At 39.9% G+C, this 13,096-nt stretch overlaps 1 protein-coding gene across 1 annotated transcript in view; it reads right to left on the bottom strand.

Moving 5' to 3' along the window:
• Positions 1-9,694: 9,694 nt before the first annotated feature.
• The window catches only part of aqp9a (aquaporin 9a), a 32,227-nt gene continuing 28,825 nt past the window's right edge, over positions 9,695-13,096 (bottom strand). Inside the window, exon 7 of the mRNA XM_060903058.1 lies at positions 9,695-9,899. Within this exon, the coding sequence (XP_060759041.1) occupies positions 9,695-9,899 (205 nt within the window). The remainder of the gene's footprint in view (positions 9,900-13,096) is intronic.

Below are 13,096 nucleotides of genomic sequence, written 5' to 3'. Positions count from 1 at the left end.
CACCCTGATTTGGCTTATTCAATCAACTGACACACCCACCCTTTAATCAAGGGTGGGTGTGGCTGCAAGTATTTGACTGTGTGAAGACAGTCAGTTGATTGAATGAGCCAAGTCAGGTGTGCTGCTGCATGGCTGGAATGAAAACCTGCAGCCACAAGGCCCTTTATGGATCAGGTTTGACACCCCTGCTGTAGAAGGATAAAGCGGCTAGAGATAATGAGATGAGATGAGATGAGTTATTGAATTCTATCAATAAATGTTGAAAATATGTATGTGACTACGAGAAATTCAAAATTACACCTGTTTCAATCTAATACTCTATGAAAGAAAGAGACAAACAAATGAGAAAATGAGTACAGTACATGCACCATCAGACCCACTTTAATACACAGATATGAGGAAATAATACTTATGGTTTAATTTTTTTTTTCAAATATACACTCACCAGGATGTAGTGGTTAGCACTGTCGCCTCACAGCAAGAAGGTCCTGGGTTCAAGCCCAGCAGCCGGCGAGGGCCTTTCTGTGTGGAGTTTGCATATTCTCCCCGTGTCCGCGTGGGTTTCCTCCGGGTGCTCCGGTTTCCCCCACAGTCCAAAGACATGCAGGTTAGGTTAATTGATGGCTCTAAATTGACCGTAGGTGTGAATCTGAGTGTGAATGGTTGTTTGTCTCCATGTGTCAGCCCTGCGATGACCTGGCGACTTGTCCAGGGTGTACCCTGCCTCTCACCCCTCGTCAGCTGGGATAAGTTCCAGCTTGCCTGCGACTCTGTAGAACAGGATAAGCGGCTACAAAGAATGGATGGATGGATGGATGGATGGATGGATGGATACACTCACCAGCCACCTTTAGTAGGAACACCTATGTATACACTTGCTCAATCATGCACTTATCTACCTTTCAAAACATGTAGCATCAGTGCAATGTATACAATCATGCAGCGACAGAAGAGAAGCTCTAGCATCAAATTCCTGTTGTTTTTCTTGACAAGAGTGGAACCTGATGTGGTCTTCTGCTGTTGTAGCTCATTCTGTGATGATTATCTGCTCACCACGGTCGTAAAGAACGATTATTTGATTTACTATATCTTTCTTGGTAACTCAAACCAATCTGGCATTTTTTCTCTGACTGCTCTTATCAACACCCACAGAGCTGTCACTCACCGAATGTTTTTTGTTTTCCGCACCATTCTGTATAAATTATAGCAACTGTTGTGTATGAAAATCCCAGATCATCAGCAGTTTCTGAAATACTCAAACCAGTCCAAGTGGTACCAACAACCATGCCACAGTTAAAGTCACAGTGATCACATTTTTCCACCATTCTGATGTTTGATGTGAACATTAACTGAAGCGCTTGACCTTCATCTGCGTGATTTTATGCATTGTACTGTTGCCACGTTATTGGCAGATTGGATAAGTGCATAAGGTGTCTAGGTGTTCCTACTAAAGTTGACGGTGAGTGTATATATACGTGTGTGTGTACTGCCCAGGAAAAAAAGTTCCATGCTGTAATATTTCATTGGACTGCCCTTAATTTTGATTATGGCATGCATTTGCAGTAGCATTGTTTCAACAACCTTAGGCAACATCACAACATTTATTTCCATCTAGAGTTGCTTTCATTTTTCCTTGAGATCTTGTACTGACGACGGGAGAGTCAATCCACTCCGTAAACTCTTCTCCAACACATCCCAAAGACTTTCAGTGGGGTTAAGGTCAGGACTTTGTGGTGGTCAATTCATGTGTGAAAATAATCCCTCATGCCCCCGAACCACTCTTTCATAATCTGAGCCCTAATTTTATGCCCGTGTCATCAGGGAAAAAAAATCAATTGATGTGATAATCTGGTCATTCAGTGCACTCAGGTCATCAGCGGACTTAAATTTATTGCCCCATAACATTGCTGAGCCTCAACCTGACAAACTGAAGCAACCACAGATCATCACACTGTCTCCAGAGGCTTGTACAGTGGCCACTATGCAGGATGGGTACATCGCTTCATGCGCTTTCGTTCTTACCTTGATGCATCCATCACTCTGGAAATACTGTAAGTAAATCTGAACTCATCAGACCACCTGACCTTTTGCTCCACAGTCAAATCTTTATGATCAAAGCTCAAGAGAACCATCATGCTGCAAAGTTTTGTTTTTTACTGGCTTACTGGAGGGTGGCACGGTGGTGTAGTGGTTAGTACTGTCGCCTCACAGCAAGAAGGTCCTGGGTTCGAGCCCAACAGCTGACGTGTGTTGCCCATGTCTGTGTGGGTTTCCTCCGGGTGCTCTGGTTTCCCCTACAGTCCAAAGACATGCAGGTTAGGCTATTTGGTGGCTCTAAATTGACCGTAGGTGTGAGTGTGAAATGGTTGTTTATGTGTCTATGTGTCAGCCCTGCGATGACCTGGTGACTTGTCCAGGGTGTACCCTGCCTCTCGTCCATAGTCAGCTGGGATAGACTCCAGCTTGCCTGCGACCCTTCACAGGATAAGCAGTTACAGATGGATTACTGGAACTCTCTGTGCTCCTGCATAGAAACCGCGGGAATCTCTGGAAACATAAGTTATGCTTGAGGCCATAAAATCAGCTACTGGACCCACTATTCAAACATGTGGAGTGTTTAAAAAAAGAATAGATGGAACTATCATTGATGATAAAGCTCAGTAGCTGTATAAAGCACATGTACAGTGAGCTCTGTAGTACAGAAGGTGATATTTGCCTTGAGACTCTTACCAACCTTCCCACCTTTCAACCCCCAAGTCAGCTTGACACTGAACCTGAACTAGATTAGATAATATCTACAGTGAAAAATCTGAGCAAAGTTTAGGTTGCAGGAGCAGATAAAATTCTGCTGAACTTCTTCAGGCACGTTTACTCCCACTCGCCAACTACCTGCACCAACTTATCCTAAAGTGTTAGGCTTCCAAACATGTCCCACAAGACTTGCAATATTTTGTACAAGAATAAAGGCAATTGTGGAGATTGCAATAATTACAGTGGCATATCATTATTGAGTGTCATTGGTAAAGTTCTAGCTCATATCTTACTGAAGCGCCTTCAGGTAATCACCGAAAGAATATACCCAGAGTCACAGTGTGGTTTTCAACCGCAACATTCAACCACTGATATGATATTCGTAGTAAGACAATTACAAGAGAAGTCAAGCGAGCAAAGGCAACTGCTTTATCTGCCTTATCTGGTGTTTGTAGTTTTGACGAAGGCCTTTGATCTGCTAGATAGAGAATCCTTGTTTCTCGTTCTTCAGAAGGCTGGCAATGCTCCCACTCTTCTTTCAATCATAAAGTCTTTTCATGATGGGATGCAAGGAAGAATACAATTTGATGGTGAATTATCTGATAGCTTTCCTATCAAATGAGGAGTAAAATGAGGATGTGCTTTAGTGCTTACACTATTTGGTATATGTTTTTCCTATGTATTTGTGTATGCTTATGAAAATCTAGACAATCGTATTGGAGTGTCCTTACTTACACAAGATGATGGAAATTTCTTCAACCTCTCATGTTTCAAGGCCAAGACTGAAGAGTTTACTGTCAGGGAGCTCCTCTATACTGATGCTGCTGCACTGTGCGGTTCAACTCTTGAACACTGACAATCTTGATTGTTTCTCAGATTCATGTGTTTGGACTTACAATCTGCTTGAAAGAAACTGTTACTATGTCACAAGCAGCCAACACTTACTCTTTCAACATCAAAGACACAACTCTCTACGATGTTGAAAAATTTACAATTCTTGGTTCCACATTGGGAGCGGCACGGTGGTGTAGTGGTTAGCACTGTCGCCTCACAGCAAGAAGGTTCTGGGTTTGAGCCCAGTGGCCAACAGGAGGCTTTCTGTGTGGAGTTTGCATGTTCTCCCCGTGTCTGCGTGGGTTTCCTCCGGGTGCTCCGGTTTTCCCCACAGTCCAAAGACATGCAGGTTAGGTTAATTGGTGGCTCTAAATTGACCATAGCTGTGAATGTGAGTGTGAAAGGTTGGTTATCTCAATGTGTCGGCCCTGCGATGACCTGGTGACTTGTCCAGGGTGTACCCCGCCTCTCGCCCATAGTCAGCTGGGATAGGTTCCAGCTTGCCCACAACCCTGCAAAGGATAAGTGGTTATGAATGGATGGTTCTACATTGACTCATAATAAATTACTGGACATTGAAATCTCAACCAGATTAGGAAAATAAGCCTCCACTTTCAGTTGTTTGACCAATCAAGTGTGATGGAACAAGTACCTGTCAGTACGCACCAAAGTAAGTGTTTATGAAGCCTGTGTCTTGAGTGGACTGCTCTATGAAGCGGAATGCTGGTCAACACACAAGAATCTCAACTCAGTGCTTTTCACACAAGAAACTTCAGATTCATCATTGGCAAGACATGGAAGGATAAGATAACCAATGAAAAACTCTTCAGGATTACTAACTCAGAACCACTTTCATCTAGGCTAAAATCTATACATCTTAGTTGGCCTGGACATTTCAACAGAATGCCACCTAATCGTATTCCTTCTTCACTTTTACAAGGTGTACTCAAGAAAGGTACTCTCCAAATTGAGAAGTCAAAACTGCGACTTAAAGATGTGCTAAAAAGGGCCCTTTAGACTTTAAGTCCCAATCTCAGTCTCGCTCTTCTGACTTTGTTGTACTATCTCCGTCTCCCCCCTGCATGGATTTCTCTAAAAGTATGCAGAGATTGCTGCCAATGGCTGCACTCTCTTTTTCCAGCCCAAATCATTCGCGACAAGCAGTGTACCCAGTTCATCGAAAATCAACCAACAGACTGAATTGTGTTCGCCCAGGACTTTCAGCTGGCTACCAATCTTTTTCACCATCTAAAAAATACATGACATCTCCAATCCTTCCCCCTCCCAACCTCATGGAACATACAGAGAGTCTTGTATGATGTGCTGTGGGTCCCTGCATTGGGTGTAGTTTTGAAAACAAGCTGGGACCCAGTATGCCTATGCCATTCTCTATTCCTGTGTTGATAAGAAATAGAAAACATAGAGCATATTTAACCCAGGGGGTAAAACAGTCTAGTCTCCTTCCTGTTTCAAAACAACATCGGAGTGCCCAAGCGGATATTACTTCTAGACTTTCTGTAAAGCGAGCTCTTCTGAACATTAGATCACTTTCAAACAAGTCATTTTTAATTAATGATCTTATTTGCAAACACAATCTTGATTTTTTGCTTCTAACTGAAACTTGGCTGGATCAAGCAAAGAGTGCTACCACCCTTATTGAAGCAGCTCCCCCAAATTTTAATTTCATGAGTGCTACCCGACATGGGAAAGGTGGAGGGATCGCAAATATATTCAAAGCCTCTTTTCAATGTAAACAGTCCTCACTTGGTGATTTTACATCCTTTGAACACTTATGTGCACTTGTTACATGCTCTCCTAACATATTGTTATTAACTATTTACAGGCCTCCGAGACATTCAGCCAAAGTTTTTCTTGAAGAGTTTGGTGAACTGTTGTCAGTCATTTGCTTAGAGTTTGACTGTCTTATTATATCTGGGGATTTTAACTTGCATGTAGATAATCCTGACAACACTTATGCCAGAGAACTACTTGCACTTATTTACAACTTCAACCCAGTACAACATGTACAGAGGCCGACTGACTCTCGTGGTCATACCCTTGACCTCGTCATCACAAAGGGTCTTACTGTTTCTACTAGTGTTGTTGACTTGGCCTTATCTAATCATTTTTGTGTTTTCTCTGATGTTTCTATGTCCCCTCACATTCAGAACAGCTCAATGACTATGGGTAGGAGAGTCATAAATGACAACACATGTGTTCTCTTTGAGCAAGCTCTCTCTCGGATCTCAACCAAAATGTCAGACTCTGTAGATGATTTACTGGAATTTTTTAATTTAAATATGACCCAAATTATGGATGATATTGCTCCATTCAAAATCAAAAGAGTCAATGACAAGCAGAAAGCACCATGGAAGCAGTACCCGGCTGTTAAACTGCTAAAGAGAGAATGTAGGAAGACTGAAAGAAAATGGCGCAAATCTAAACTTCACATCCATTATCAAATCCATAAAGAGATGCTTTGTAAATATAATTATGAAATTGGTAAAGCAAGACAGTCTTTCTTCTCCAACATCAACAGGAATATGAACAATGCCCGTGTGCTATTTTCAACAGTAGAGAAGCTAACTAATCCCCCACCACAATTAGCACCTGAACTTCTCTCAGTTAATAAATGCAATGAGTTTGCATCCTTCTTCAAAGGTAAAATTGATAAAATATGGCAGAATCTTGCTCATAATATATCTCAGCTGCTAATAACTGAAAAGCTGAAATCACCAGTGACACAGACAGACAATTTCAACACAATGTCAGAATTTTGTTTGATTGATTACGAGACTCTTGAAAAAACTGTACAAAATCTCAGTTCCTCAACATCTGAATTGGACATTCTGCCCACCAACTTTTTTAAGTCTGTTCTTCACCTCATAATTACAGATGTGCTTCAGATCATAAATACATCCCTAGAGACTGGCATTTTTCCTGTGTCCCTGAAAAAAGCCGTTGTAAAGCCCCTACTTAAAAAGAATAATCTGGATGCTTCAGTATTGAACAACTACAGGCCAATATCAAATCTACCATTCATCAGGAAAATCCTTGAAAAAAAATGTCTTCAATCAATTAACTGCCTTCTTGATATCAAACAGTTGTTTTGATAACTTTCAGTCAGGATTTCGTGCCAATCACAGCACTGAAACAGCACTGATTAAAGTTATAAATGACATACGTCTTAATACTGATGCAGGCAAAACATCGGTCCTGGTGTTACTGGACCTCAGTGCAGCTTTTGATACTGTTGATCACAACATACTGCTATATCGACTTGAACACTGGGTTGGGTTGACTGGTAAAGTTATCAATTGGTTAAAATCATACTTAAAAGATAGAAGCTTCTTTGTTACCATAGGAAATTGTACCTCAACATCAATGTCCTTGACCTGCGGTGTCCCCCAGGGGTCGATCCTTGGACCATTACTATTCAACCTTTATATGCTCCCACTTGGACAAATTATCAAGAACAACTCAATTTTGTATCACTGCTATGCAGATGACACCCAAATTTATTTTGCTCTATCACCTAATGATTATGCCCCCCTTGAATGTCTCTACCAGTGTATCGGCCAAATCAACAACTGGATGTCACAAAATTTTCTTCAGCTGAACACAGATAAAACAGAAGTAATTCTATTTGGGAAAAAAGATGAAAGACTCAGGATTACCACTATTCTTGACACAAAGGGGATTAAAACAAAAGATATGGTTAAAAATCTTGGTGTTTTCATTGACAGCGAGCTAAACTTTGACAGTCACATGAAAGCAATCACTAAATCGGCATTTTATCACCTAAAAACATTTCCAAACTAAGAGGACTTATGTCAAAAAATGATCTGGAAAAACTTATACATGCCTTCATCTCTAGTAGGGTTGACTACTGCAATGGCCTTTTCACAGGCCTGCCAAAAAAGACCATCAAACGACTTCAGGTGATTCAAAATGCAGCAGCTAGGGTTCTCACATGAACAAAAAGAACAGAGCACATTACTCCAATTCTAAGGTCCCTTCACTGGCTTCCAGTAAGCTACAGAATTGACTTTAAAGCATTGCTGCTGGTGTACAAATCTCTAAATGGTACAGGGCCCAATTACCTCTCTGATATGTTGCAGCGGCCTAACCCAATCAGATCTACCAGATTGCAGCAGCAAAATTTACTATTAAAACCTGTTGTTAAAACAAAGTGTGGTGAAGCAGCTTTTAGCTACTATGCAGTACAGCTATGGAACCAACTCCCAGAGGACATCAAAAATGCTCCTGCTGTTGGCAGCTTCAAATTTAGACTAAAGACCAAGCTGTTTTCAGATGCTTTCTACTAACTGATAAATATCATCATCTTTACGTTTTAAACTTTACTTAACTTTTACAGTCTTTGCATGTTTTAAACTTTACTTAACTTTTATTCCATTTTATTCTGCTGTTTTTTACTGAACTTTTACTTCATTTTATTACTTTATTTCTAGTATTGTTTAATTCTTATATAATTTTTATTTTTCTCTCTTCTTCCCCCTTTATTTTATATAATTTTATTTTCTATTGTTTACTGTTTTGCCTTTACCTCTGTAAAGCACATTGAACTGCCACTGTGTATGAAATGCGCTATATAAATAAACTTGCCTTGCCTTGCCTTAATATTGAGTCAGAAACCTAGACTCTAACAGCAAAGAACCGTGATATATGGAGATTAAAGCTATACCAAGGGAGAACTTTGGACCATGCGAAGAAGAAGAAAAAAAACCTTCCAGAAACTGATAGAAAAACATCTGAAATCTTCTAATAAATTATATGAAAAGAAGGCAGACATTGTCATTTATGACAGACCCATGTCAACACACAGCTGTTTTTGTCCCAATCCTGTGAATTCTTGTCACATTGTGCGTGTGGAAATGTTCTTTCTTTTACTATGAAACTGTGAGTTTTTCTGTCTTTTTTTATGATTCACCTTCAGCATTTAAGTGATTTTAAGTTGTTGTTGGTTTTTTTCTGTTCACATTCCTTCTGTGAAGTTGATGGTTCACTACTATCCTTCAAGGTTTTAATAATGTGTTGGACAGTTCATAACCTAGTTCCAGTAATTTCAGTAATCACCTTAGTTTTTTTCTTTGCTTGGTGCAGGCCAATAATTTGACCCTTCTGAAACAGTAACATCTTTTCCACGATCACGGGAGACATCTTTTGACATGGTTGAAATAAGAAGCTACTCACTGCATCAGTTAGGGTTAAAAGAATTGCTGCCAGCTGAAACACACTAATCACTGCAGTAATGACCCAGTCAAAGGCTCTTCAGTATTTGCTTATTTAAAGCCAAATGGTGACTTTTTTTTGGCAGTGTGTGCGTGCGCTCGCGCGCGCGTGTGTGTGTGTGTGTGTAAACTAGAACTGCTCCAGTGCTAATTTGAGCAATAATGGTAGTTCTGAGAATTTATGTTTGACTGAATAGCTTATGAGTGTGATAATGAACAATAAAAAGTCTTTTGCACCTTTGAAAAATATTTGATGTTTATATCAGAAAAACACACCAGTTTATATACATAATTGAACAGAAGGAGCTTTATTACAAAATTTCTAGAAGTGAGTGGCAAAGAACATGTAATAAACAGAAACAGGGTTTACTATGATGATTTCTTTTTGTCACAATGTAGCATTTTGTACTTCAGTCAGATTATATATGCACAGCTCCTATGTTTATCGACTTTAACGGCTTTGCATTACTACTACTACTTCCATTACAATAACCCTAGCTGTCCAGGTTTAGTACATTTTTGGTCTGGGGAATACATTTCTGTCATAACTTTTTTTTTTCAGTTTACTTGGGAAAGATATTTTACTACAGAGGATTTTCTCAAAAGTATCATAAGGTTTTGAACTCATAACAAATGTATTCCCAAGAAGCAGGTTTCCTGTACAAATATATAATCTGTTAAATAGTAGGCTGCTCAGTTTAATCCCGGCATCAAATTGCTTCCAGACAACAAACAAATGAAAGTCTGAGAGATAAAATGAGAGTCGTGAGCCTATACTGGGACAGCTGGAGCACATGAATATGGTTTTTCTTAATTTGTAAGCATTTTCATTTGCTTCATAGTCAATGTTAATCTGTTCAGCCCATAGTTATCATTTCATATTTGTCCCTCAGACTACTGTCCTCATCGTCGTCTTCATCCTCCTCTTCCTCAGGTTTTTGCTGAGATTTCTCTGAGGGGTCGGAGTGGTGCAGCTCAATCAGGAGGAAATACACTACAGCACCAGTAATACCTCCTATTAAAGGCCCGAACACCGGAATCCACCACCAGTGATTTGCAGTGCTGGAGAGGAGAATATATAAATACATGAAGTATGTCATTTTGCTTATACAACTCATAAGCATTGTGTGTTTAACAAGGCCACTGCACAATGTAGGTGTTCTTGGTTGAAGGTGGGTTAATAATAATAAGTTCAATTAATAATAATAAGTTCAATTTATATAGCGCCTTTCACAAACCCAAGGACACTTTTCACAGGAGTTACAAAAAAAAAAAAGCCACACTAGGAAGAGTAGTGTGAGGTAAAGAGAAAAGTTTTCAAGTTAGCTTTGAAGGAAGAGAGAGTGGAACAGTCATGAAGCGATTGTGGTAACGAGTTCCAAAGTTTAGGAGCAGCAATACTGAAAGATCTGCCACCCATAGATGCTAGTTTAAAACATGGAACAGTCAGAAGTCCACAGACAGAAGATCTGAGGGAGCGGGAGGGACAGTACAAATGAATTAGCTCACACAGATAGGAAGGGGCGAAACCATGAAGAGCTTTATAGGTTAAAAGCAAGATTTTGTATTTGATCCAAGAAATAATTGGCAACCAGTGCAGTTGCTGTAAAACAGGAGTAATGTGGGCAGTGCATTGGTGAGTGTGAGGATTCTAGCTGCTGAGTTTTGGATGTACTGCAGGTGATTGAGCAATGTGGCAGGGAGACCATAAAAGGCAAGGCAAGTTTATTTATATAGCGCATTTCATACACAGTGGCAGTTCAATGTGCTTTACAGAGGTAAAAGCAAAACAGTAAACAATAGAAAATAAAATTACATAAAATAAAGGGGGAAGAAGATAGAAAGTTCAGTAAAAACAGCAGAATAAAATGGAATAAAAGTTAAGTAAATTTTAAGACATGCAAAGACTGTAAAAGTTAAGTAAAGTTTAAAATGTAAAGATGATGATATTTATCAATTAGCAGAAAGCATCTGAGAACAGCTTGGTCTTTAGTCTAGATTTGAAGCTGCTCCTCCTACTCAAGCGAGTAGGACGCTTCTTTGCTTTGCTCCTGCTTTCTTGATCTTTATTTCTATACTTTATTTTCTCATTTAATTTCCACTATTTTTTCATTTTATTTTTCATCTTTATAAGTTTTTAATTTAATTTTAATTTAATTAACCCCGCCGACAGTAGTCGGAGGGGTTATTATTTTCACCTGCGTCAGTCTGTCTGTCTGTCTGTCTGTCTGTCTGCAAGATATCTCAAGAACCAATGGATCAATTTGGACCAAATTTTGTACATGTGTTGCCAATCACCCAGGAAGGAAACCATTAAATTTTGGAGGTCAAAGGTCAAGGTCATGGCAGAACTTCGAAATTTTCGCCAAATGTATTAATGACCTAAAACTTGTGAACAAAGTAAAAGGCCTAAGGTTAAGGTCATTGTCAAGGTTTGTCACTGATTGTTAACCCCTAGTGATGGCTGTGCAGGTGGGGTTTGCACTCGTTAGAGTGTCCCTGTCTAGTTTCCACTATTTTTTCATTTTATTTTTCATCTTTATAAGTTAGCTTTTAAAACAAAATGCCAGGGGGCAAAAAATCCTGCAGAAAATGCATGGAACTAGAACAGAGGATTTCTATCCTGGAATCAAAGATTGATGCTCTGCCAAAGACGGACGAATTAAAAGCGATATCTCAGGAAAGGAGTACAGAAACAGTGGCTGAGAATGCAGAGATTGCACTCCGACAGACCGATGGCATTGCAGATCAAGTGGATGAATTCATCGATCAAGCTGGGCAAAATGTGAGTACAGAAAACTGGCAAATGATGGGTGGCAAGCCCAAAAATAAAAACAGAAGAGTAATTACCTCAACACCAGCTCGTTCTACAAATTACAATAGGATTTACAATCCTATGGAAAATCCACAGCCCATAAGGCTTCAGGACAAATTTGAATGCCTCAGGGATGTGGAAGAGGATTTTTCAAGCGGACAAACACATCGTAAAAAGAGATCGCACCAAGATCGAAGAGCTGTGGGAAGAGGCAAAAAGCAGCTCGTAACACCACCTGATCCCACAACCCTTGTTCTTGGTGATTCCACTGTAAGACATTTAAAAGGTCATGGGATGATTATTTGCTGCCTTCCAAATGCATCCATCTCTGACACCAAAGACAGCATTTTGAAACTCATGTCCGAGCATAAAACTATCAAATGTATTGTTGTGCATGTGGGAGCAAATGATGTTTTCAGAGAACAGCTGTTTGTCCAAGATGATTTCAGAAAACTTTTTTCTGATCTCTATAAGACTGGAATACAATCTTTTATTAGTGGCCCACTCCCAGCGAGAGGAAGTTTTGCATTTTCTCGACTCTTCAGTCTTAACACCTGGCTTGGAAAAACTTGTTTTTCATTTGGTATGAACTTCATAGACAATTTTAACCTTTTCTGGAATCGCAGAGAATTCTTCAAGCCAAATAGCACTGAACTCAGCTGGATTGGAGCCAAAGTCTTAGTAGACCATTACAGACTTGCAATCTTTTCTCAGCCAGCATTGAGGAAAACAGTTGATAAGATGTCGCAGACTGACATAGTTACAAAAAACAATACCTCTGCAAAGCCAAAACAATCATCTTTGCAAGTCGTCATCAAGGACACACAGACATCTGACCTGCCAGACTGCCAAGATTCAAAGACAGACTGCCAAAAATCAGAGACAAACTGCCATACAAAGAACTCACCAATTTCTCGCTCTTCTGACTTCACTGCACCATCTCCGTCTCCCACCCGCATGGATTTCCCTAATAGTATGCAAAGATTGCTCCCAATGGCTACACTCTCTTTTTCCAGCCCAAATCTGTCGTGACAAGCAGTGTACCCAGTTCATCAAAACTGTGTTCGCCCAGGACTTTCAGCTGGCTACAAATCTTTTTCACCATCTAAAAGATACTTGTCATCTCCAATCCTTTCACCCTCAAACCAAATGGAACATTTAGAAAGTCTTGTTTGATGTACTCTGGGTCCCTGCAAATGGGTGTAGTTTTGAAAACCAGCTGGGACCCAATATGCCTATGCCATTCTCTATTCCTGTGTTGATAAGAAATAGAAAACATAGAGCACATTTAACCCAGGGGGTAAACCAATCTAATCTCCTTCCTGTTTTAAAACAATATCAGAGTGCACAAGCAGATATTACTTCTAGACTTTCTGTAAAGCTAGCTCTTCTGAACGTTAGCTCACTTTCAAACAAGTCATTTTTAATTAATGATCTTATCTGC

This window comes from Neoarius graeffei, chromosome 2 (assembly GCF_027579695.1).
Source record: "Neoarius graeffei isolate fNeoGra1 chromosome 2, fNeoGra1.pri, whole genome shotgun sequence".
Taxonomy (NCBI): Eukaryota; Metazoa; Chordata; class Actinopteri; order Siluriformes; family Ariidae; genus Neoarius; species Neoarius graeffei.
This window is presented reverse-complemented; position numbering and strand designations above follow the sequence as displayed.